General features: G+C 43.7%; 2 protein-coding genes across 4 annotated transcripts; one reads left to right on the plus strand and one right to left on the minus strand.

Annotated features, from left to right (window-relative positions):
• Positions 1-487: 487 nt before the first annotated feature.
• LOC129592627 (atrial natriuretic peptide receptor 1-like) lies at positions 488-4212 on the minus strand. Its single transcript, XM_055488702.1, has 15 exons — positions 4026-4212; positions 3510-3534; positions 3048-3352; positions 2877-2920; positions 2765-2803; positions 2613-2690; positions 2406-2543; positions 2247-2297; positions 1994-2161; positions 1770-1911; positions 1618-1679; positions 1065-1238; positions 835-1011; positions 629-763; positions 488-514 (listed from the first exon to the last, which is right to left on the minus strand). Exons 1-15 carry the CDS (start codon positions 4210-4212, stop codon positions 488-490), a joined length of 1752 nt encoding a protein of 583 aa, XP_055344677.1.
• Positions 4213-6376: 2164 nt separating this feature from the next.
• On the plus strand, positions 6377-8097 carry LOC129592705 (uncharacterized). 3 transcript variants are annotated; one of them, XM_055488809.1, is made up of 2 exons: positions 6377-6547; positions 7570-8097. In XM_055488809.1, exon 2 carries the CDS (start codon positions 7591-7593, stop codon positions 7945-7947), a length of 357 nt encoding a protein of 118 aa, XP_055344784.1. In that variant the 5' UTR covers positions 6377-6547; positions 7570-7590; the 3' UTR covers positions 7948-8097. The 3 variants fall into 3 exon arrangements, with proteins under 3 accessions (XP_055344784.1, XP_055344783.1, XP_055344782.1); XM_055488808.1 differs by having other exon boundaries at positions 7591-8097; XM_055488807.1 differs by lacking the exon at positions 6377-6547 and adding an exon at positions 7261-7395.
• The last annotated feature ends 19436 nt before the right edge of the window (positions 8098-27533 follow it).

The following is a 27533-nucleotide window of genomic DNA, read 5'->3' on the forward strand; positions in this document are numbered from 1 at the left end:
ATTGCGTATTGTAAAGACGGACTGCCAGACAGGGAATCTTCTGCCAAATACAATGCCATCTTCATCATAGCTGTGTAGTCCTGCTCCAACCATACAGAATCGCTTAAAACTCAATGATAAAAGTCGCCGAAGTTTAGGAAAGACTGGTTTTTATGAGACCAACGTTTTATTTCCCAACAACATATTAATGCCATCCTTTGCGTACTGAGAATACAGGAACATAAAATATTTAATTTCAGACTGGATGCAGAGAAAATCTACACTTGACATGCATGATTTCATTCGTGAGCATTTTTGCCCGGCAAATATGCTCACACCGTGAACCGTGAACATGTTAACATTCTTGCCGGCTACATACGTGCAACTCCAAAAGTTGACTGAGATCGGCCCATAATGAGACTTTTGGTGCACCTGAATGCATTTAAACTTTTTGGAATTTTCGAACAGCCATAACTCCCGAAGCGGATGTTGCGCGCACAAACGGTTTTCAGGCCAGTGTATCCAAATCATCTGGCTACAGAATGGCATAAACTGAAACAAAAATGTGTTTGGGAGTGCGCGAAAGCAAAAGTTTTGATGTTCTTCAATATTTGTTAAGCTAAGCAATTGCGATTTTGCTTTTTCTTACCTGGCCGATAACAGTCATCTCCTTAGGCCAGCCAAAATCCGTTAGCTTAATCACCAGCTGATTGGTTACCATACAGTTTGGGCTTTTTAAAGCGTCATGAAATTTTAAATCGGAGGAGTGGATAAACGCAAGCCCCTAAGAAATCCGTAACGCTGTTAGAAACTATGTAAAAGTCCATACATGGTAGGATAGTAATATGTGCGTACGTTGATGATGTCAGCCAGCATGGCGGTTTTAAGATCCCAAGACAACCACGATGGTTTCTCCTCGATAATCTCGTACAACGATCCCTTTGGACGGTATTGGGAAAAGATCATAATCTTGTCTTTTTCCAAGGCTACTCCCACAAGGTCAACAATGTTGTTGTGCTTTAGAGCGCTCCTCTGCAGTCAGCTGCCAGTTAATCGCAGATACCATTTACGAACAGACTTCTTACCATGTTAATTCGCTTGATCAATTTGCCGCTCAAATGCGTCGTGCCATAAGTCCCATGACTGAGCTGACCGGAGCGGCACCACACCAGCTGCGATCCGTAGACATACACGTTCCGGTATGCCAGGGTGCCGGTTTTTGTGTGCCGAGAATGCAGCTGTTTATGAAAGACGGTAAACTAATATTATTACGATCTATAACTGAACAACTTTAAAAATCTCTAAAATTCGAAAGTTAACGAAAACAATGGAAAAATAAGAATAGTTAAAGACGGCAGATTTAAGTTAATGCATGTGAATATTTCGTACGCACAGAATGCGAAGATCCGGTGGTCTCGTACCTTCCGAACGACGGAAAATACCTTTGCACTTGATTGGCTGGTACCAGCCAGTTGACATTGCGGCTTTGTTGATGTCTGCGGTTGTAGAAATGAACAAACACAGCTATTATTATCGATAATGCAGTGATGTTGCAAAATGGATTAACGGGATAGGTTTAATTCCTGTGGCCTGTACAGCTACCTACCTTCGGATGAAGCACATTCCAATAAAAATTACAGCAGCTATAAGCGCCACAGCCGTGGTTGAGGCAGCAATTGTCGTAATGGATGACTCTGGAGCTACAAAGTGTGAATACCCGAAATAAGGCAATTAATACACTACATATGCGAATATATTTGTAACAAAAATTTTGCGGTGCAAATAATTACTCAAACCACGTTGGTGGCACTTGGGATTTTCCCCTCGAAATCCGCACGCTGGGCGGTTCAGCGGCGCACTGCCATTCAGTAGCCATCTGGTTCCATTAATGGCAACGAGGTGACCAGACTTTTTCTCGTACTGGTAAATTATCTGCTCGTACAGTACATTCGTTCAGTTTCGCAGAATTAAGCCTTGTTGTAATACTATGTATAAAATATAGAAGTAGTCATACTTCCATGTTGTCGCCACCCTCAACCAAGCCTCTCACGCCCATTGCGCTATCAAAATCTCCATTGGAGTTGATGTTGTAGTAACCAAAATCGGTATCAAAACTGTGATTCCATATCAGTTTCGATAGCTCGACGCCAGAAACGGTAGCTGCCTGTAATCCTGCTAAAACCTAATGGAAAAACCACAAAGGTTTTTCTCTATTTAATGCAGCAATGCAACGTTGGACTGCAGAAAATTCCGCGAAACGTCAGTACCTGCGCCAAAATTTGGATGCCCACGTAGTACCCGCGGCCGTAAACGTTGATCTAAAAAAATACAGAAACGGAGCAAACAGATTATGGATACAGCCGTGCGACCCTCGACTAATGCCAGCAAAAGGGACAGGTAATGTTGGAGTCGGTATTAGACAGTACCTCTTCATCACCATTATACTGCAAACCGTAAAGAGAAGACGATCTGTTTTTGATCCGGATTGAAAGGTCATCGGTTTGGCCGATTCGAGCCGGCATACAGGAAACGAGCAACAAGTAGCGATAAGCCGCTTTGGCTAGCTGAAACAGTGACTTCTTTATTACTGCAGCATTAAGAAGGGTAAGGAGGATGTTGCTGGGAGAACTTACCGCATCATCGTCGTCGTTATTTTTCCAGGTTAGCTTTCCAATAAACGGGGATGCGAAGGGAAGAATATCAATAAACGCCTGCAATTGATTCCGTAAGAAAAGTCATCTTGGGAAGCTGATCTTGAAGGTGGCAAAATCTGCAATGTTCTTACATACTCTCCGTTAGCCATTCCCATTTTTGAGGCCACTACCTAAATTACAGGAAATATCTTATACTGTAACTGTATTAATACGGGCAGTCGTTGAGCGCATCAAGGTACATACCAGGATATTGCGTAGACGGGAGCCATGTGTGCTGATTAAAAGCACTAGAAAGTAATATGAAAGGGTCAAGTGCCAAGCGAGACAGACGATACAGTAGATGTACTCGTATTCGAAAGCCCCTTTAATATTAATTTTGTTCAGGAACTGTCATGATTGGTTTAGCACGTGCACCTCGGCTGTATGTTGCCGCTTCCGTCAGATATCTCTCGTAATCCGGATTGGCTTTTAAATCGTAGTGCAAATGTGTAAGGACAACGGAATGCCGCTTCTTGATGACATCTGGCAGTGCCCGACAGATTAAGAAGAAGGTATTGAACTCGGTGGCACTATCATCGCAGATCAGCGCCAAATTGGTCCAGTTGTACTGCTGCAGCAAGCTCATAACAACGTCCGTCAGGTCTTGCTGCTGGAACGGAGCTAGACGCAAGAGGGTCGGGAAGCGGCGTTTGTTCTCGAGTGCGGCGTCGGTACCACCCCTGAAAACGAAGCAAAAAAATTAATAAAGTAAAAGAAAAAGGAAATATGCTAGTATAGGCATAAATGGTGCGCAAATCTTTGTACGTACAGATACCAGTAAGTAAGGATACATACAGCAATGAGCAGATAAGTAAGCCATACACGATTTGCACTCACGCTGTCATAACCAAAATATTCCACTCTGAAAATCAATTCATTTTAAAATTCATGACATTATTTATCTGCTCTGCGCAAAGAAGACAAAATTAAGCATTTATAGAAATGATCAATAAGTAAAGATCGTTTACCAACCTAAGGTCTGCAAGATACCCAACCGCTTCGCTGCATGCTGTAATCGAATAAAACTCTTTTATAATTTAAGATCGTCAAATACGTAAGAAACCTAACTGAATTTTCGCGAATATTCATTAAGTTTGCTAGATACAGATATACTTCATACAGCTTCACTCTTCTTCGGTTGCGGTTAATACTGCATATAACATCTTCGCACACTAATATCTTGTAATTTTCAAATTTTCGCCTATTAACAAAAAATAACCTATAATAAAGGAATTTCTCCGTTAAGGTAAAAAATGCCATAACCGGTTTATATCTACTTCGTAGTCCGTACTCGAAGCCGCAACTATAAAGTCAAATAAACTTATTTAGCCGTTCTTGGTGGTAGTCACTCACCGGTAGCAAGCAGAACAAAAACATCGTCAGCCGACTGCTTCCAGTGTTGTGCGGTGTAGTATTCCGTCACAAAGGGTAACACATCATTTTGTACATCACCACATGTGCGCGACTGGTTGCGCTGCCAGTCAACGACAGAAAATACCATATTACCATCCATACTTCTATACCTCTCGTTGACGGTCATTACTAGTAGGTTGTACCTAGTTCCACATCTGCTGGTTTTTTCTCTAGACAGACTTTGTCTAGAGCTCTTGGTTTTTGCTGCGATTCTAGTGTTTTTTGGTCAACCTTTTTGATAAAATAAGAAGCCCTGCCATTTCTGGTTCGAACCAGATTGGCAGGGACGAACCATTTGACGGAGTTGATCGCACGTCTCGGCGCTACTGAAGCGCGCCTTCATTAGCACTGGGTCGCTGCTTCACCCTGTCCCCCCTGAGTGCATTTCTCTCATTTTCTTGATACTCCGAACCCATAACTGTTATCACATGTCGCCCTGTCTTCCTGTCTGTTGTATGGAGCCCTGCTGGGGCTGGAGTTGGAGCTGCGGGGAAAAGTTTGCTGGTCATGGAGACGGACCGCGTGGGGTCTCTGGACGTTGTGCTCGATGTAATCTGGGGCTAGTACTTCAACGCTTTGCGTTTGGCCATTCAACCAGTGACCTAGCAAGTACGGCGTTCCGACGTTTCATGCGCGTTTTTTCCGTGTTTGGTGCTGCTGAGAACCGTGGATCTACATTCTGGAACCCTGCTGGCCCCTGGAACCCTCATCGTTTGCCCTCCCATTACTGTCATCTCTCTGTAGCCATTTTCGCGAACTCCTTGGCGAGTGGATCCTCCATGCCCTGTGGACGGATGAATGAGATGTGGAAGTTCGGAGCCGGACCTCTTGCATGTTACGCACGATGTAATCTGGGGTTAGTAATTCAACGCTTTGCGTTTGGCCATTCAACCAGTGACCTAGTTTGTGTGGCATGTGTGGGTTCTGTCTTTTGGATTTTCGTCAGTCTTGTTTGTCTTGTTTTCAGAGTTTGGTAAATCTACTTGTGTGCGGAATTTGTTTTGAAACAATCATGTAATGTTGTGAATCACCCATTAAACGTTGACGGTCATGACTGCCAGGTCGATCGGTGCACTGACATAGTTCAGACTGGACGGCAGCGATGTCCACGACTGTACGGACAACAAAATGACTCTCCGGCTACTGGCGCACGAAGCTAGTATCATAAAGATTAACAACATTCTGCTGCAGTAGCAGTAGTTTCGCTTCTCCATCGCATTAAGCGGCTGTGTCGATCATGCAGTTTAAATGCTGTGAAATGCAGTAGGTTCAGGATAAATATTTTATAAAATGTTGCTGCCAGATTGAGCACCACCACAATATGAAAAAGAATCGCGGTACGTCATGGATATTTGGACTAAATATTCAGGAAGCAAGTCCGAGCAAAGAGCGGTTTGTTGAGAATTCGCCGAGGAATGCATTGGTCATTTCTGTGTTAGAGCAGAAGAACGGCGTAATGGTGAAATCCCATGTGCCACGAGCAACAGCGCTCCGACCGAATCAAAACAAAATATTTACACAGTCAAATTAACTCGTCCATGACAGTGTCATGCAGCGTCTCAACACGGCGTTTACTGGAAACTGCAACGTTATTGCGGCACACCTCACGCAATAGATGCACCTAGATGTCTAATAATATCGCCCTTCACGCTATAGCTATAGCAGTAAAGCCACACCACGAAATCGATAATTGTTTTCTGTATACGCGAGACTAATTAGCTTGTCACATAATTACGAGCGCATACTGCGTCACCAGTAGATGGGAGTGTAGTGTCTCATCATGTATCAAAACGTTAGAATCGATACAGGATTAATATAATGAAGCAGCGACATTACGTCAGCATGGCAATGAGGAGATCAGTTTGCTATAAAACACAGCACGGGATATTGTGGTCAAATAAAAGAACATCATAATCTTACCTTGGAGCTTGACACGTTCAGTTGTGCCATAGAACCACCGATCTAAGTAGGTTTCAGATACAACAAGCACAGTAAAGGTTTTTTTCCGATTATGATCATAAACTGGATTTGTCAGTGAGCACCGGAGTAGACTCTAAGTTTTACCGCACCGCCGTTGCATAACCCTGCCGTTGTGCCTTCCGGTAGACAGTTATGCGCACCGTCGACAATTATTGACAGTTGAGAAAAAACGGAAAAGCCTAATGGGTCACAAGCCTTTTTCCTGTGATCTCCTTTCGCCCCAGAGCGCCGGTGTATGAGCACCTCGCTGGATTCGCCGGATGATATAAGAAACGGCCATATAACCGGCATTCTCAGTGCATCCACGGCAGTGTGAGAATGGGATGCCAGAGTATGCTGTGCCGAGATTTTGTGGTCTTTTGAAAATCATGTCTATTCTTTTATAATTCGGTATCGCTGCCGCGTATTTGTTTCCTGCTTGTTCTAAACGCTCGACGCCGGTAGTCGTATTATCTTCTTCCAGCTCCACATACCTGGTGAAGGTAAGAATCTTAAATTTAATTACTAACCTTAGTTGGTCCATAGGGTTCTCGATTTAAATGACAACATCTGTTTTTAATTTTTGTTTTTCAAAAAAAGCAGAGCCGCCTGATTACATCGCAACCCCTGCACCATTGTTGTAGACGTTTAAGTGTTATCATATTATGATGTAGTTCATTGGGTGAGTTTTAAAATCGTCACTCTCCGATAAGTTACCCTTTGTTCACAAACCGGAGCATGAATGATACAAATACTATACATTATGTCACTCGTATTATACTTCCTCGTATCATGCTAGTTTCCTCCTAAATTAAGCCGTTCGTTTGCAAACTTGTCCTGTACAATACTGTTTTATTAATACAGAATGAATATTAACTTATACATTAATTATTGTATAATATGAGTACCCTGTACCCTTGTACAATGAAATAACTGCTAATATACTAAGAAACCGCATAGAAAAGTCGGCAAAACGCAGGTTAGCAGTATCAGCCACTACTCGTAATAATCCCTCCAGCAAGAAATCAGTGCGTTCGTCGACCTCACGCACGGCATTAACTTTTACTACATCTCAAGCGCTGCATTGAGTTTTTTTCTTGGAAAACCACATACAAAGGAAGGTGTCACAAATCAGGATGGCACTGATCGATTTTTCTGTAAGACCGACAACATCAAACCAAAAGCGTGGTTAATAAATTGCGGGCTATTTTTAAGCCACATATCGAAGCAGCTAAGCATCAAAACAAATCAAACTAATTCGATTTAAATTCCATACTTGTTTGTTGGATAAAAATAAGTACACATTTTCAACAGTCATTGCCGTTGCGTCAAAATGACGCCACCCATTCCAGTAAGCAGCCTTATAAACATTTCCCTCAACGGGCGTTACTCGACCGCTTCATGATCTCTTTTCGACGTAAAACTGTTACAATGTTCTGCAAAATTTACCGCTACCTACGTTACACCGTCTCCAACCTATTTCGTACTTATACGGTTGTATTTATTGGTTAACCATTTTAATCAGGTTTCCTTGTCCGTTGACCAGATGCTGCGCCCAAGCTTGGTAGTTATCCTCATCATCGCTTACGTCTACGGACAGGATGACCTTTACAATGACAGCGACACCGGGCTGCGCGACTTCCTGGACATGGAGCCGGCGGTGATGGCACTGCCGGATATCATTAGTGGACCGGTGGACAAGCGTCACATCTTCTACACCGGAGGATGGGGCGCCGGTGGCAGCACCATGGGATATCCGCGCGGCAAAGACATCAAAGTACAGGCGGCCCGTAAGAGCTCCGACCAACCGGTTCCCGGGGTGTCCGGTGCGGGGCAGCCCAGTGCCAGCAAATCCGGACGAGTTCGCCAGCTGTTTCTCTCCCGCAACTGGGGACCGGGATGAATCGGTTGGTATGATGGACCAGTGAACAGCAGAGCTGTAGCGTATAATGATGTAGCAATAATGCGGCTGTTAGTGTACTGTTGTTTCGTAGCGTTATTCGGTGCAACTTTGACCTTTCCCTAACCTTGCTTCTGTGCACAAATGGTATACAATCGGGCGAATTCAACTTGAAATAAATTACTCGGGCACAAATTTAACGCACAACAATTAAGCTGAAATTAGCTGTAGCAGCCAAATGACCGACAGAAGCAATTCAATGCTTTTTGTTGTCGCGGCGTCATGACTGGTTGTAAGTCGCACTGCACTTCACTGTTTCCAACAATCTGTGAATACTTTACTTTAACAGCGCGAAAACAATATATATTGTCAATACGAGTACTGACAATGTCGCGCTTCCGTCTACTAAGTTGCTTGTTCGATTCGGAGCACGAGTTACCGCAGAATTAGGTTTACACTCATATTTACAAATGCAGGTCATTCACCGACGGTCACATCTAATCCAGACATTATTATTATTATTGTACTCGTATACTGCCGCTACGTGCTCGCATGACTTGGAGCACGATACCGAAAAGCAAAATAATAACAGCACGACGAGCTTTCTCATGCGCCTGCTAATATTAATTTTAAATATGTAGTCCGCACATTATCCATATGACGTCCGACGTATGTATATTTAACTTCGCATGAAATACGAGTAGGTATATCGCTGGCATTACCGTACAGAACGTAAATCCTTTTATGAACCACTGAATTTCATGAAAATTCCTTCTGTATTCCGGTATACAGAAACAGTTTTTGTATCCGTAAAGAAACAGATAATACTTTTATTATACATTTCTGTACATATACAGAAAAATGTTTTTGTACTTACTCAAACACTGCACTGGTTAAGGCGTTAAGGGCCGTTAGGCGGCGAACACTACATTGTTAAAGCACACGGCTTCGCTTGGCGATTCCGCAACCCAAACCAGAACTTCTATTCAAAAATTCAATAATAAACTCCTGTTCGTACACACACATGCCGCATCGCCTACTTAGGCGAGGTGAGCACGTGTATTATGCTATTCATGCAGCCGGTGAGACCATGGTTTTCTCGCCGCACATGGGCGGCCAGCTGGGAGAAAACATCGTTTCGACTGTTTTTGTGGATCTGGACATGTTAACGGCTCCTTAAAATGCCACGCTTATGGTATTCGCGGTAATACAACTAATAATTACGAGAAATACTACTGTTGGTGTGTGATTACTAATTCTAACAAAAACCGTATTTCGTACTGCACGTTGCATTTAAGTAATCACATAATAAAATTTTATTATCTCGTAGTAATTTATCGTTTACGCTCATAACGCGTCAATATAATTGTACTGAGAGCCAATAAAATTAGGTTTGCCAACAAAATGCGGTCATACTGTTGCTGACGTGACAACCGAAAACCTACAACAGCGTAACGCTGATCGTTTGTGATGAACTATGCAGGTTTATTCCCACAGATAATCCACGTGGAACATACTATGTGCATTTCAACCTAAGTAAGCTACGGTATATCACATTTCAATGCCACGCAAACCAAACTAATAATTACCATGCGCTGGAATTATATGCTTATTTTATTTATCGCTATTCTGAGCATTCTTGCGGTTACCTTTACACTACGGCATCCAGGTAAAATAAGCGTTTTTTTGACACGGTTTTTGATAGAGTAAAGTAGTAAACATTGATAACAGTTAGACGTACTATTTAAACAATGAAAATTTATAAATTTGCATTCCGAGGATATCACATATATACATAAAATAGGTATATTTTATGTACATATACATAAAATATTATGTGTGTATGTACATCTGTTGTAGAAAGCGTTTATACTGCAGTTGATTTTATAAGCGTCTTTAATTAAGTACGCGTAAAATAGCTTCTTTTCAGCGGTGGATTTATCAACCGAATCCATGAGCATCCCATACAACAACGTCCACATTCGCGTCTTCAAATCACAGACGAACCACAGCGTGTCGTATCTGTACACCCCCGCCTGCACCTTCTCGCCCAACTCCACCCGGATCATGCTGAACAACGCCACCAATCAGCAGGTTGTCCTCTTCTCCCTTGACCTATGGACCACCGATTACGAAGCGTACATCCAGCGCTTTGTTACGGATAAACTGCAGCAGTACACGCCCCCAGACGTCCGCATTATTCCCTTTCGCAGCATGCGTGTGGACACCACGGATAACAGCTACCGGCATAGGACGATGAACCAGTGGATTTCCATTGCGGATCGCCCGGCACGGATCTTCGGGCGGTTGGTCTGTACGTCAGAGCGGCAATGCCACGAGATTGCTGAACTAATGCAGTATGATAAAGAGTACGAGGACATTTGGGTGCTGTGAACATACCCTGCACGATTAGGCTGCGATGAACAGCTGGTTAGCCGTAGCTCGCAACGCTACTGATATCACAGTCTGAATGCAAACGGCTATAAATTTAGCCGGCTGTTCATAGCAGCCTAATCGTGCAGGGTATGTTCACAGCACCCAAATGTCCTCGTACTTCGCATCGGGATTGAATGTCTCCTTCTCGTTAAAACAACCGGAGCGCTATAAACGCCGAATTCCCCTGACGAAAGAGGATCTACAGTTTTCCCCGCTATTCAACGCTTTTGATCAACGATTCTCCCAACAAAGCATGGCATGTTTACGGGAATGTGATTTACACAGGATTATTCGGGAGACGTTTGACCACGCCTTGGAAAGTAACCTTTCCGATGAGGAGTTCGTCAGTGAAGACCAGATGTACGGTGTCATTCATTCATTCAGATTTCCTTTTGGTAAATTCACCATAATGAAGCCACCGACTTATTGTTTCGATTTCGACGCTTCTGTAACTTGGAAAACTTTTATGCCTGAGTTTAGAAAAGTTTTGATTCATGTGAGTGACTTGGAATTCGAAGTTCGACGTTTGGGACTGCAGAACAAGAATCTGGAAGACCAGCTGAAGCAAGCCTTGAGTGATCAACAGAAGCCATTGCATTCAACTCCTCCACTGAATGTAATTGAGAGTAATTCTCTCGCAGCGTCAACGTTGTCTCAGGAAAATGTCAATGAATTCAACAAAGCGATGGAAAACCTCTGCGAAAGAGTTTATGCAACTGAGTGGACTGTTATGAAGCCTAAAGCTAAAAAAGCGGGAAAACGCTGGAAGCCCGAGAAAAAAGAAATTCCCCGACTGAAGCCCTGCGCAAGCCAGCCAACGATCCCTTGCTCGACAACTGTTCCAAATAGTTCATCAGCTGACATTCCATCAAAACCACTGTTACGAGTATACATTAGCTTAACTATTAATAATATCTCCTTATATGTGTATCATAGAAGTATCTTTCTTGCGCCTGCCCTAATCTATTTACATGTGTTTTGGAACTCAGCTCGGCTTATAAAGCGCCGGCTGACATTTGTATCCTTCAGCTTATTCTATCATTAAAGCTCACAGTAACATCCGCGCCTTTACGAAATAAGCACGTAACAACTTGGTGGCTCCAGGGCCGTTGACTGTTTTACTCAGTTAACACGAGTGCCCATGACAAATTTTGTTTTCTTTTTGAAAAAGTATCTTTATATACCGCGATACTTTTGTGACCTTTCCATCATTTATTTACGTATTTTCGGATTACTTGGACACCTTACAACCCTCTCCACCAGTGATTGTTATGTCGTAAACCGGTACGTACGCTACGCAGCTAATGTCTCACGCTAATGCCGCAGAAGAAGAAGTCCAGTTCCGGGAAGAAGAATACTTCTCCAACGACGAATCATCCGCTAGCGAACGTGACGACTCACCAGATCGAACAGTTCTTCGAGCAGATTTCCCGCAACAACCCCCAGGGATATCCACTCGTTCTCGACTCCATTTACCAGCTATACCAATTCACGATCAGTACGCCGCCCTTGAACGTGCAAACCGCCCAGCCAAAGCTATCCCGCAGCGCGAAGCGAACGAAGCAAACGAAGAGAACGAAAAAGAGGAAGTAGATAATCCACGTCACTTCTTCGACCCAATACCTGACCCACCGCCTCGTCCAGAAAGTCCACCTTATATTCAACCACAAGAAACATCGTTTTTCGAATTACTATCGAAGCGATACCGGGATTTTAACAACAAAATGGCGAAAGAAGAGGACACGCTCGTTAACCACGCAAACGCCATCCGTGCGCAAATGGCTGCAACCGACAACTTACAACGACAACTGAATGAAATTCGCGATTTAGCAGAGAACGGTGCCGGTGCAACTGACATCATTAAAGGTATTTCTGAGACGCATAAGAAGAAAGTGCCAACTAAAGAATTACCGCAGTTTGCAAACAAAGAAGATGAAGATTTTGAAGACTGGTTGTTAAAGTACGAGATTTGCATTAAACAGCACGACTGGACTAATGAAGACGCAATCGGTAATCTGTACCGTGCATTCAATGGAACTGCCCTGCGCATATACAACACGCTGCCTGCTGAAGGGACATGGACAGAAATGAAGAAACTGCTACGCGATGCCTTCGCCAAACAGCTGTTTGACTACGACTTGGCTAAAGACACCAAGCGCTCGCTGACGTACGCTGGTAATCCAAACGACTACTACGCCAATGTCATGCGATACCTCAATTCTATTTCTGACTCGCCGACCGAACGCGAAGTCGTGAATAAGCTGTTCGATGGGCTGCCACCGCAGCTGAAGTCAGGATTCGTGAGCAATATGCCATCTACGCCGAATGAATTCCTCATTAAGCTGAAAGAGGTAGTGAGAGAGAAAGCATACCAGAATGAGCAGTGGGAGAGAGAAGTTGCCGACTGTGTGAAGAATCCTGTCATTGCCGCCTTATTCAATAACACCGCTGAGTCACGTCACAGCAATCCTAATATGGACGATCGTTTAACTGCCATTGAAAGAGCGATTGAGAGGATGACACTGAGCGAATCCAGACCATATATGAACCGTCGTTTCGGCAGAGGAGGAAGAGGAAACTTTAGAGGACACAGAGGATACACACGAAAGTTCTGCAACTACTGCAAGCGTACCAATCACACCATTGAAGAATGCCGGCAACGAAATAAAAATAATCAAGGCCAAAGAAATGTCCAGCCGTCGTATGCCAGTATGCTGCATCCGCCAACTGTTCATGCACTGCCGGCTCCGCAATATTTAAACTGAATACCACAGCTTCTCTGGCTCACGAAGCTGTGGATCGTAAGTCACTAATACCTATCTGTCATTTCTATACAGGCGCATTATCATTTAACTTTTTCATTAACAATGAGCCACTCACCGCAATTATAGACACTGGGTCTGGTATTTCTTTAATTAGTGATCGTGTTGCATCAAAGTATTTATTTACTCGTATGAATTATAATGGACCTTCACTTGGGACTGTTTCTAATATAATAGTGCAACCAACAGAAGCATGCCGCATGGACATTCAATTATTAGGATTTAATGCCGAATTAACCGTAGCAATCCTACATAATTTTCCTTTTGATTTATTATTGGGCAATGATTATTTAATTACTACACCGTTCCTATTAAGTTTTGCAGATAGCCAGCTGGTCAACCCGGAGAATCAAGAATCAATTCCTGTCGCCTGCATACGCATACCCACTTCATACAGTATATTGCCTAGTCCAACCTTGAACTTTCGTGGCCCTGAATCGACATTAAGCGCGCAACCTTCCATCAACAATGCCGGTTCAGCCGTGAACGTTCATCGTACACTGGATACAAGCCGGAATAAGTCTGCAGCTCCCGTTCCCGGCCTTGCCAACATGGCAGCACGTGCACGTACAGATATACAAGTGGATCCACATACAGAATTTAAAGATGAAAAGTTTATTAGCCCAACAGACTTGCTACAAGATGGCTCTCCGGAATCACAAGACGTTTCCATAGAAGAATTTTCTAATCAATTTAATTTCGGCAAAGATATGTCCCAGTCCCAACGTCATCAGATGCTTCAATTACTCTATAAGTACCGTACACTATTCCCCTCGAAAGAAAAGAAAGTTGGAAGAACCAACAAAATCAAGCACGTTATTGACACCGGATCAAACCCCCCTGTGCATCAAGCCTTACGACGCCATGCCCCTTGGCAACGCGAATTCATCAACAAGCAAGTGAAACAATGGATAGAAGAAAAGATAATAACTCCGTGCAACTCCGAATGGGCGTGTAACATTGTTCTAGTCCCGAAGAAAGATAAAGAGCTTCGTCTCTGTATCGACTTCCGTGCCATTAATTCAATCACGAAGAAAGATTTGTATCCCTTTCCAAGAATTGACGATTGTTTAGACGTACTACAAGGATCAAAGTGGTTTACCGGCCTGGATCTCCTTTCAGGATACCTGCAAGTTGAAATGCATGAAGACTCGAAAGACAAGACAGCCTTTTTAACACCAGAAGGACTTTACAGATTCGAAGTTATGCCGTTTGGACTCTGTAATGCCCCGGCTACATTCTCACGTCTAATGGACAGCATACTTAAAGATTTCAAGTTCAAGTTCGTCATTGTTTACCTTGACGATGTTCAAGTATACAGCCCTTCGTTCGAAGCTCATGTGGAACACCTGGAAAAAGTTCTAATGAAATTTCTCGACGCAAACCTGATGCTCAAGCCCTCAAAATGCCACTTTGGATGCAATAAACTCAACTTCCTTGGACATACTGTAACACCTGATGGAATTTCTCCTGATGCCAATGAAGTAGCAACTATACAGAAGTTTCCCGTGCCGACAGACTTAAAGACACTGCGATCGTTTCTGGGCGCTGCCAATCATTATCGGAAATTTATTAAAGATTTTTCCCTTATTGCCAATCCTTTGAACCACCTTACTCAGAAAGACCTACCATTCCGGTGGACCGATGAACAACAAGTTGCCTTTGAATCTCTTAAAAAGAAATTGGTCAGCAAGCCTCTCCTGGCACACTTCGACCCGAATAAGAATCTCATTTTGGAAACAGACGCCTCAATGCTAGGACTTGGCGCAGTACTCAACCAAGTGGACAACAACGGAAATGTTCAGCCAATAGCCTATGCCTCAAGAAGCCTCACCGCATCAGAAAAGAACTATTCCACGACCGAACAAGAGCTTGCCGCCGTAGTTTTTGCCGTAGAAATTTTTCACCCTTACGTCGGAAACCCTGGAAAGACCTTCGACATAATAACGGATCACAACGCCTTAAATGGACTACTGAAAGCGAAAAACCCAACTGGACGCCTAGCCCGATGGATCCTAAGATTACGCCCCTACAACATGCGAATTGGATACAGACCTGGAAAAGTTAATAATATGGCCGACTGTTTGTCAAGATTTCCTTATGACGCAATAGACGTCCCACCTGAACATCAGCTATCTACACCTTTATTTTTCCTAGAATCTTTTAACATCGCCTTAATGCAACAGCAAGACTCGTATTGTTCAAAGATTATCGACACTCTCCGTGGAGATACGACAACACCAAATTACCGCCAGAAAAGAGTGCACTTCGTAATCAAGAACGACATCCTTTACCGTATTGTTTTCGTGACAACAGAATGAATTTCCTCCTAGTTGTACCTGCAGCAGTACAACAGACAGTGCTCAAGAACGCTCACGACACCTCCGGACACTTTGGAGTTTCCCGTACTTACGAAAGAATTCATCAAAAGTATTATTGGACAAACTGCATTAAAGATGTTTTTCAATATGTAACTTCGTGCAAGTCCTGCCAGATTTCGAAGTCGCCGAATAGTAAACCTTCTGGATACTTACAACCTCTACCAGTTTCAGGACCATTCAATACCGTTGGAATCGACTATCTTGGACCGTTTACAACAAGTTCTAAAGGAAACGCCTACCTCATCGTGGCAATAGACCACCTAACGAAATGGGTTGAAGCGAAAGCTGTCCGCTCCGCAACCGCCTCGAACGCCGCACATTTTTTAAATGATTTTATAGTTTACCGCCATGGAATACCTAAAAGACTCCTTTCCGACCGTGGGAAACACTTCGTCAACTCCCTAATGGATAATTTATTAAATTACCTGGGCATAGAACACGCAACTACGACAGCATATCATCCCCAGACGAATGGATTAACCGAAAGAATGAACCGTACCATCAGCGTTGCAATTTCTCATTACGTCAGCTCTAATCACCGCGATTGGGATGCTTTTGTACCTTCATTAGTTTGGTGCATCAATACATCAAAGAACGAAACTACAAAATTTTCACCTTTTGAACTCCTATACGGACGTCAACCTGTTTTTCCCTTCGACCTTCAAATGCAATACGATGGATTACACGAAATTCAAAATATCCCGCAATACGTGGATACAGTACATAAATGGTTGAAATCAGCACAAGAATTAGCCAAACTTGTTCAGACAACAACATGTTCAGACAGAATTTTCACCTGGAGATTTAGTTTTACTATGGACACCGCCTAAACTTCTTAACGACATGGATCAGCCAATCATCAGTAAGAATAAATTAACTACGAAACTTTTAAAGAATTGGCATGGACCGTGGGAAATCATCGAACAAACTTCTCCTGTCAACTATAAAATAAGAAACCGCAATGGACGAAAAAAGATTGATACTGTACATGTTGACCGCCTGCGAAAGTTCAACGAAAGAATCAACCCGGATACGGAAGAGTTTGATGAAATAATTTATTTGGCTAATAAGCCTAAAGAATCAGCAGAAGACAATTTTCCTTTAAATTTTTCTTCTAATGACGATAGTCAGAATTTTATTTTCAGTAACGATGACCCAAATTTACCGGAAGATAATAATCCGCTTGGACATAACGCCCTTGACCATGAAAGGCAACCGGACGATACGGATAACCCGCAACCACGATATAACATGCGGAAGCGAAAGCCAAAGGAGGGAGGGAAGCCGAAATAATTTTATTTTCAATTTTCTTTGGATTTTATTTTCATTTTATTTTCGTTAATTTCTTAAGCTGCGGACAGCTTAATTTTAAGAAGGGAAGTGTTACGAGTATACATTAGCTTAACTATTAATAATATCTCCTTATATGTGTATCATAGAAGTATCTTTCTTGCGCCTGCCCTAATCTATTTATATGTGTTTTGGAACTCAGCTCGGCTTATAAAGCGCCGGCTGACATTTGTATCCTTCAGCTTATTCTATCATTAAAGCTCACAGTAACATCCGCGCCTTTACGAAATAAGCACGTAACACCACCCGTTATTCCATCTTCTTATGCGTCTACTGTCAAACGACAACCAAAGATGATTCGTGGTACGATGGCCCCTGAAGCCGAAAATGTGGAACCACAAAGCGAACTGGTACGTTCATTACAGTGTAACCGAAAGCCGCATGCTGATTTTTGCGTGCGCGGTATTCCGCGAGTTCCAAGTTCACGATTCAACAACGCAAAAGAATACAACAACTTTCTCGCCGACCAACTAAAGGCAAACGGGATTTCTACACGATTTGTGAGTGTCTTCATTCCGCCTCTTGGCGACAAGCGAACATCCACATTTGCCCGCATTGGAACTTTCAAAGACATGTCCGAGAAAATCCTGGACCCGAAAATCTGGCCGTCAAATGTTTTTGTTCGTGAATGGGTATACTGATTGGTCTTGCCTAAATGTTTTCCTGCCTACGACTCCTTCTTTCTACCTTTGGTAATATCCTGAATGTATCCCAGCATGTACAGTAATTAAATACTGCAGCTCTCTAACGCTCATGATTAGTGAATATATTCCGGCCTAGGTTTCCAGCTTTCTCTTTCTCGGTGTTATACGTAAGTGTTTAATCACTTTCCTGAAGTGATCTCCTTTTTTCCAAACTTGCTTAATGTGTACCAAAAGCTGTGCGTTTTTTGACTTTGACTAATTACTGTCTGAAGCCTCGAGGGGGCAACCGCTCCGTGCAAGGACAATAAACCTCCATTATTATTATTATCAGTCGGGCGGTGCGGTTATTCCTTCCTAAAATAGTCTCCACCACGAATTTTACCGATTTGATGTGGCAGAATACATTTTGGCTAGAACACTCGGAGCGTCCTGATCAAAAGGTCAAGTTCCTCAACGACAAAGTGGCCAACGGGAATAAGTGGATGAAAGCGCTGTTCAAGATCGGGCCAGTTTTTCGCGCCCTCGATTCACCGCGTACCGCCCTGGACCCGCAGTCACAAGAGGATCGGACCAGTATCGTGACGAAGGTGAATAGCTCCGAGGGAATGGTGCAATGGGATGGAGACATGTTTGTCATTCGGCCAACGACACTGTACTGCCTCAATCTGGACACAGTACGGTCGACGGAGAAGTTTGGGAATTTCACGGTATGGGCCAGTGTTAAGGCGGGTGATTTGTCGGCAACCGTGAATATTCCACTGACTAATCTGACAGCGACGACGGTGGAGAAACAGTGGACGTTGTGCCACTGCAAGTGCACTTGTTAAGTACGAGTGTCTACGAGAACCGTAATAGTGGTGTTCTTTCCTTTTGCTTATCACTGGCTTAGTGGCTTTACAGCGAGCTTATGGCGCCATGCTTCCTTAACAATTATTCTTACACCTGTGCAATGAATCTTTATTGATGTTCTTATCGCGACATAGCAGTCGTAATTCATATCACTACGGCCAACACTGCGTAATTAAGAATTAAAAAAACAACCGAAATCAGTATTATCCATCAGTTTATTCTTGCCCGGTAAAGTTCCTAAAACGGCAGCCGCACTGCCTTTAATAATTGCGAGGCTAATACGCTGCTTTAAAAAAGCCGTGGATCTGCATTCCCCGGACCTCTCCTTCGTTTTCCGTCCAAGGAAACTGACCATTTCTCTGGCTCCTTCGCCGAGCACTCCCAGGGTTTCCACAGCAAAAGGATAAAACCAGTATTCTTCGCCCAGCTGCCGATAGTTGTATCGGCAGCTGTGTGGAAGAAATTTATATACATTGGTGTTCTGCACACTGTAGGCTTCTTATTTCATTGTTGTCAGACGCTAGTTTTCAGTGAATACAGTTAATGAGATTTCTTATCGTTCAAGTTGGTCTGTTGATAACAATACACTTCCCCGGGTTGCAGCCTGGCATTAAGCATTAACAATACGCACCCTGTCTGCTGGTGAAAGTAAGAGTGTGACTGAGTGTCTGTTCTATTGAGAGACAGTATACGAAACCTATATTTGCATCCGAGCAAGTCCATTTCTTTGAATGGAAAGCTAATGAGATTTTTGTCTCTTAACAGGGATCAAGGAGCAGACAGAACGGCTTACAGGAGTGCGCGGCTCCGTAGTACGTAGTTACATGCCGTGGCATTTGTGCAGTTGTCAAGTGTGGGAGACGAAAACCATCGATCGAAATAAGTGTAAATATTAAGAAGTCCAATGCACCGTGCAGTAAGAAAAACCTTTAATTGTCAGTTCGACCAGGTAGATTGCTGAGCTAGCTGCATTAAGCTGCACTTCCCCATATAATTATGTACGTGTACTTGTTATCTTATTGATGTATTCAGTTATAACTGCTGTTATTGTTACTAAGATGCCGTACGAGTAGCTCGGAAAAATGATTTCAACATCATCACCTCCGTATGAGCGTCTCTTGTTTGATGCGCAGCAAATGAGCTATCAGAACACTGTTATCGTTCGCACAGACGTCGACGTTTATCTGCTGGGAAATATTCAGAATATCTCCGGAGACTACGCGTTCATTCACTTTGGATCTACAAAGGTCAAACCCAGCTGGATACATTTAGGCCGCGTTTGGACATTGCACTTCCCTCAGGAATGGTTGAAGCACATGGACGGGTTAATTTTCTACAGGAAAATATTTGTGGCTCTCCGCGACGAAGAAGACGGGCCTTATCGGTTTCGCCCTGCAATTGCGGTCGATAGCGTTACTTCGTGCCGGAACTGCGAAATCCTGTGTGTTGAAACATCGAGTTGCACAACTGAAAGCGCTTCTTGCACGCCTCGCATGGAGTTGGTGGACAAATGCCAAGTTGCTGTCCAGCTTCCGGTCACAGAGTCGCCGCTGCTGTGTCGAGTCGACGGGTTAATGTACAGAAAATTTTTCGTTCCCTTTGACAGAGCGCAACAAGTTTTCAGGGACACCTCCGACAGATCGCGAATCATTAAGCATGTTCGCGACACGATGAAGCGCGATGCGCGGTTGGCCGACTTGTCAGACTGCTGTCGATTTCATCTGCAAATCCAACGAGACGGATGCGCGTTCGTTGTTATCAGTTTGACAGCAGACCCCACAGCAGCGCGATGGATGGCTGAAGCACTCTCGAAAACGTTACTAACCCATCTAGCCAGCCGGACCGACTTGCCGCCATTTAGCCATACAGACTTTGGCGGCAATGAAGAGCTCCTTTACGATCCAGGTTAGACCGTTAGGGGTGTGATTGCGCTTCCCCGTTTTTATGCAAATTTACCACAATAAAAAGCCCAGACTTGCAACCTCTTACCGGCGAACTATTGTACGTACAAAATTATCCGGAAGTGGATGAAAATTTTAGAAATATTTAGACATATTTATAGCTAATAGAAAATATTTTGAAATATTACACAACATTTACAAAATACTGGGGAAAGAGGGCATGATTCCACAAGTGTAATACTGCACTATATCGTATGATACTGTTAGGAGCGTGGCTCTGCTCGTTAGGTCATGCTGGCTATAACGGACAATATCTTGTCCGTTATGTATTCCGTCCGTTAATATTCCGCCCGTTATGTATCCCGTTATATATTCCGTTATTTATTATCCGTTATATGTTTCTGTTGTTCGTGCCTTGGGATGTTTTAATGATGTCTCCATAGTCTGCGTTTAAACAGCTGAATGGCTGCACAACATGAAACGATGCGCCAGACCGTGATATCTATATCTACTTAATCTGTCTGTGACAGCAATTACCAGTAACTAAAATCTCCCGTGTATAACTATACAATAAATACTTTCACCTATTGGAAAATGCAGCCCGTATTGTACAGGCGACTGCCGTACTTTTTTAAGGCGCTTTCCGTTTACAGCGCTGAATATGCTTCTGGGCTTTTATTACTGCCGGTCAATGTAATTACGTGGACCACGGACTGAAGGTTCTCACGCGTAGCGTACTTAGGCTTCGTCCCGAATTCGAAGCGAATCTCGTTGCGATACAGCAACTCCACCTCGCGAGGTGGCTTCGCGTACCGTATCTGTAGGCGTGGCCACTGCATACAGCTACCTCGTGCGGTTGAGCAACCGTATCATAGCGAGATTCGCTTCGAATTCGGGACAAGGCCTTAGTGTTACTGTACTGTTCCTGCTGGCTCCGATATTAAATATTATGTTTCTCTTGTCCTAGATGCACGGGCGGATCAGCCGAACGAAGATGCCTTTATTGGTAATCTGCCGCAACTGCTCTGGAGCGAAATATTTTCTTTCCTGGACCTGCATTCATGTATAAATTGCAAAAGGTAAAAGTATTGCTGCACAACTCTTAAAATGAACCATTTCGTGAAGGTGGGTTGTTTGCACAATACCGGTATTCCATTTATTCAGCTTATCGGGAAAGTTTGCAACGCGCGTTTTGACTGCAGACTGACAATGGTTTCGAAACCAGAACACTCATAAGTGCAGGCAAAACAAAGAACCCAGAAATAACTCGTAACTCGTCCAGAGTTTGTCCTACTGATATTTAATTTTGCTGTTTACAGAGTGTGTGTGTTATGGCATCAACTGCTGAACAGTAGCCGCGCTACCGAGCACATCAGAATCTATTTGGACACGTGCACCAAAGAAACGAAATCCGGCAACTTAAACTGTAACAAAACAGCATATCTCCTGAGTTGCACCGTCCGCTCAACGACAAAAAGCCTTACTATACTGGAACCATTCTTCAACTTCAGCTTGTTAGCTGATTTGTTGGAAATCATGGAAATCAAGTTGCCTGCAATAATCTTCAAAGATTTCACCCTTTCCAATGACGGCCACCCATACAACTTCGCTGCAGCAGACCCTTCTGACAGCAGAAAACTCTTCGCTTGGCATGGCGCGACATTTTGTTTATACCTTTACCAAAACAGCTGCCAACGCATCGTGCTACACAACTGGAAGATAAACAACATTTTCTGCGGCGTTCTGTATCAAATTTTTTTCCATCGTGCGTTCGGACTTCAGTCTCTGCCAGCCCATGAGATTCAATGGATGCAGCCTTTCATATCCAAACCCTTGCCGTTCTGGGTCGGTGCACTCGAAATCGATAAACTACAAATCACGATCCCAACGCTGGTCTTGGACTGCAGCCAAGATCCAGAAGGCATGATCAGCAAATTCATGTGGGTTTTGGATAGTGGGTTCCCACCTATCTTGGACCATGTTTACGCAAAGGCCAATTATGTACATGCTCGCTGGGTGCAGACACTGGCTTATCCGCAAGAATGGGAGACTATCCGAGCATTTTTATCAGTGTAAGTTTACCTGATTGTATATCACATGAAACGGCAGAGCGAAACTGTCCAATTTCCATTGGTAGGACAAACCAAGCTATGCTGGCAGTAAGCGCATTATCTGATTATGTTTAGGGGCAGTGTGCCGGTATAAGTACGGTGATGTACCCAGTTCGTGTGCATGTACGAAAAATTTCCTTTAATCAGCTGACCCTAGTTAAGAAAAAGGTATCGGTTGCTCTTGCCGCGTATTAGCGCACAATGCAGAAAATAAAAAGTCATGAACTATTCGATCCTGTTTCTTTCCTACCGTATCCCCCAGCCCATATTATCACGTGAGTCAATTCGCAACTGTAATCAGTACTGCCGTCAGTGCCATGAATTTAAAATTGTGATTAAGGCTTTGATCTGTTAGCTTTTTTAATCTTCAGTTGGACTTTCGGGAGGCTACTGTAGGCAGACAATAAGGTGAATCTGGCTGCAGCGTGCACCCCAAGCTGCACTGTTTAGTTTTTTCCGCGTTGATTTGGATGTAATTCTACAGTATGTCTAGGCATGTATTTATGTGGCGTAAGTGCGCAGTTAAGCTATAGGCATGGAAGTTGGGAACCAAAGTTTTAAATTTACTTTTTTCCTGCAAAGTGCACTTTCACTAAAAAATCACCATGGTAATTCAATAATGTTTTGCAAAATATGAGAGGCTGAGAGCCACCAGGAATTGTATTATGGGTTTCTACAGGTCCATTCCTAAATTCGCTTTTTTATTTTCTTCATTCCTAACTTCGCTTTTTTTTTATTTTTTAAAATTCGCTTTATTCGCATAGCTTTGACCTTAAATAATCTTATCTCAACCAAAGCATTCGTGATGTTACTGTATGAGTCGTTCAAGTTCATTTGAACCGAACAAATTGTTTTGATGCCTTTTGGTCGATGTGGTTGACTAGTTTTAAAAATTGTAACAGCCATCCAAGGTCAAGTTGTAAAATCAGTTGAACAATATTTCATATTTATTTTCTTTTCATGTTCTCCTCGCATAACGTTTTGTTGCGCATTCAGTTTCATAAAAAGTGTAACCTTTGATAATTTGTCAGTCAAGTACCAAGTGTTGATTCTGGGAGTCATTTTAGTTTTTAGTGTGCGTATGACTTTCCCTAATCGAGCTGGCCTGGAAACGATCTCTAACAGGTTGCTTCGAGTTGCTTGTTAAGAAGTGCCCTCCACCAAAAAACGTGACTTCTTAGAGTATCAGACCCACCTTAACAGTAAACACACCAAGGTGGCGTTTTCTTGTCTGCTTCGCAGTCATTGAAAACATTCCGTCTCGGACTCGCTGTGCAAATTACGTATTATTCGTAATTCGTATACTTACTGTAATTAACATTTAACGGAATAGTTAGGGACCATACACAAATTATGTACAGAAAGTATTTTTCGGGAAAGTAATTTATGGATAGTCCCTTACAGTATCTTCCTTTGTGTAACTTGATGCCTGTGCTTTGCTGTGCTAAACCACCCCCTAAAATGTGCGAATCAGAATCGTGTAACATTTTGGTTACAGACTAGACCGTTCGAAAACAAGCCGTAAACTACATGTAAATAGTGTACAAAGACTAGTCTTTGAATTATTCTAGTTTAACGGACTGCCAGCTGGTGTCAGTCCGCTCCGGAAAACCATCCGCTAATATATTTGAGCCTCGGTATAAGAAAAAATAAAGTTAATCAGTAATACACAGAATACTATTTTTTAACAGGTTTAGCTCATTTCACGCAGACGGGAACCTGAAATGCTGGAACGATATTGATCTGAGGCTTATGGATGTGTGCAAGCTAAGCAGAATGGCATTGCTTGGCATCGCCGAACTGTTCCGGATCTGAAGAAAGGGTACCCTTAGGATATTTCGTTCAATCTTCTCTGATTGCTTTGTTGATTTATTCTTGCTGGTTCCGATGCTGATTGCTCGAGAAACACGAGCGCTGGCTGCTTGCACGGGTGCCAGCACGGGTTCGGCTGTGTCCACGGCTAAATTCTTTCTCTGTAGTTGATTTTGTTTAACAGTTCTTGTTAAAGTCGATTTTTGGATATCCAGTTACTGCAGACCTAGAGACCTGTAAGTTACTTAAAAGAATTGTTTCAGGATACACGATCAAGAGCGGCTAATCTGTCGACGTCTGCTCGAATTCTCCACTTCCTGCTGCATTTATATTTCAGCACGGGTTGACTCTTTCCTCGTACCGCGGGAAGAAGTGGTGTGTCCACAGTAAGGGAGATGTGCGTACAATTGGCGAATCTGTCGCCCATTACGCTGCACTTCTTCATGCAAATGCCACGGCATAATGGCATCGCTCAAAGGCTTGAAATTTGTCATTCTATGCCACGTATTAATCGACCTTATTCAGAATGCAGTGATTAATATTGAGCGTGTTTTCCGTTTGCCTTAAATTTATTCTGTGACCTTTGCCAGCACAGTAATGTAATGTATGTTTTGTTTGTGCTTGTTTATTTATTTTATAATTTTTTGTAGGCTTTTATTTGGACGCGCTGTTTATTCACGCGCCTAGCATTTGCGCATGAAACCACGTAAGGCTTTGAGGAATTGAATGTTTACGGAATCAAATAGCTCTATCACTGTCCACTGGAATAAATAACAACAATGTCGTGGTGAAGAAACCCTCTGATGAGGTCAACTCTCAGAAAGCTAGCGGTGTGCTGGACATTGATTTCTTTAATAGTTGTATCAAGGTATATAAGAGATAAATATCCTGTACCGTAGTTGTATCAAGGCACACTTAGTCAGTCCTTATTGAATTATATTGCAACTCATCCTTTTTACTGCGGTGTCCTTCACATCAAGCCGCAGCAACTCATATCCTCCACCATGATCTCAACGCTTTCAATCTGGTCTTCGTTCTCACTGCATCGGCGTTGTTGGACCGGAACCGCGCAGATACATAGACGCTCTGATCAGCTGCAATTTTTTCGATTTTCAATGGAGTTATTTAAATATGAAAAACTACCGCGAATCCACTGGTCGACTGTACGATCGAATGACCCTGTCCTTTAGGCACGCATAATTGAGGCGGTCCCATATTTTGGAATTTCAATTAGTACAAAAGCTACGTAGACGGGGCTTCTGCTTAGTGTGGTGTAGTTCGTTTAACGCAGCTTCTTCTCTTTGGATGCATATGTCTATCTCTTCTCATGAAAATTTGAAATTAACTTTGTGCCCATATTCGGTATTTCTATGGGGATATCCGAGATTATCTTACCCACAGGCCCCAATTGTGGTATGTTCTTGTTTGTTGTGTTATAGAGTTCTTCGTCTAATTTAGAGCGTCCTCCGAAGTGAAGCGAAGGTCCTCTGTGTTCAAGAAAGCAGGGATTTCGTCTTTCCGTCGGTCACTCCTATCTGTCGGTCACATTCTAAACACTGTTCATCGAAGTACTACGCGGAACTGAAATTTAATAGTACTAGGCAATATAAATAATTTAATTAATTAAAATATATCAATAATTTATTTAATAGCAACAGCAATATAAATAATTTATTGAATTAATTTAAATAATTTAATCCAGCGTGGTAATGCTAAGAGTATTTTGGGAACTGTTCCATCGCACGTTAACTGGACTGGAAATGTCAGTTAAGGATTAGCAGAAATTAAATTACCGCTGAATTCGCAATTCCCTGTACTCACCGGCACCGGCGCCGGGCCGTGTGCTACGCATTGCTTTGCTCATAGTGTGTGCTCATTCCTGTCGCTCATTTACGCTAAAATAATTCCTTACTCCTTTCGGTTTTGATTATTTTTACTTTCGATATTCCACGATCAAATTACCCTCCAACCTCCGAAAAATCTCTCCTATTTTCCCACTATCATGCCGCCGAAAAAGCCTGCAGCGCGCGCTCGTAATCCGAACCCACGAGGCGCCCGCTCTGGCAAAGAACCCGCCACCACGCGGCAAACTAAGTCGCGGCCTAGTCGGAAACGCCGCCGATCGGAGTCGCCCGCCCCCATAATTCGGTCGGAATTAGTCGTCGTAGAACAGCCGCAGTTCGACTTGAAGATGATGATGGAGCGCCAGAATCAGCAAGGGCAGCAAATCCAGCGCCTAATTGACATTGTGTCACCGCTGGCATCCAGGAAACCAGCGGGTTCCCGGCCGAAATCTCCGGCTACAGTCAACCCCGGCCTCCAGATTGAGTCCTCACTCGACGGAAAACGAACGGTGCGCTCCAGAGATCGCAGCCGCTCACGTGACCAGCACCACAAACGCAGAGGTAAGAGTCGCAGTCACAGTGAGTCGTCCTCTTCTCGTAGCCGCTCCCCGGCTCGCCGCCCGATCACCGAACGCCTGGGTCCTCACCCAAATCGGCCTCATAGTCTGGAAGACTACTTCGGAGCATCCACGTCGGGAGGGCAGTCAAAAGGCGGAGCAAAACACCTGGTCTCAGTTCCAAGTAAAACCCGACGACGGCTCCTCGACCCATCACGTTATGTCGATTTCGACGACCTGCTATCGAAGAATTGCGTCGAGAAGCCTAAGCATGGAGGTTCAAAGCTGCTAATGTCAAAAGGCAGCGTTCTTCTCAAGCCAAACGAGACACGCGCGGTCGTCGACTCCTTTGAATCCTGGTGTGACGCGTTCGCGGTGTTTATGGCATACCGGATCAGCGTTATTCCGCAAGTCGCCGGTGCCATGTGCCGATACTTGTCGCTGATAGCAGCGTACGTCTGGCGTGGGGTTCCTACAGCCCATTGGCTGGAGTACGACCGCCAGTTCAGGTCCGTGATGACAGGGCATCCTTATGAGTACGATATGTGGGCTCGGCAGCACGACGACACCTATACTGATTATATCCAGAACGCCGCCCGGAAGAGGGCACTAGCGACAGCGGAGCCGCGCTTGGAGCGAAGAAATCTGCCGCCCCAACGGACAAGGGTCGAAACTGCGGACAAGTGGGACACTTTATCGCCCAGTGTCCGTACCCGCGCAAAGGCCAAGTGGGGTACCAGCAGCCCTTTCGCCCTCCCCCAGCAGTGGGGGGCGAAGTCTGCCGCAACTACAACCGATTTAATTGCGCGGAACCCTGTAGTGCTGGAAGCCTCCACGTCTGCGAGCGGTGCCACGACAAGGACCACAAGTCCGCACAGTGTA

The sequence above is a fragment of the Paramacrobiotus metropolitanus genome, unplaced genomic scaffold (genome assembly GCF_019649055.1).
Source record: "Paramacrobiotus metropolitanus isolate TYO unplaced genomic scaffold, Prichtersi_v1.0 Parri_scaffold0000054, whole genome shotgun sequence".
Classification (NCBI taxonomy): Eukaryota; Metazoa; Tardigrada; class Eutardigrada; order Parachela; family Macrobiotidae; genus Paramacrobiotus; species Paramacrobiotus metropolitanus.

Coding starts and splice junctions, on each gene's coding strand:
- LOC129592627 (XM_055488702.1), bottom strand. CDS start 4,212: ATGACCGTCAACGAGAGGTATAGAAGTATGGATGGTAATATGGTATTT. Junction 1,012..1,064: donor TGATCAAGCGAATTAACATG/GTAAGAAGTCTG, acceptor AGCTGACTGCAG/AGGAGCGCTCTAAAGCACAA. Junction 515..628: donor AGATGACTGTTATCGGCCAG/GTAAGAAAAAGC, acceptor GCCATTCTGTAG/CCAGATGATTTGGATACACT.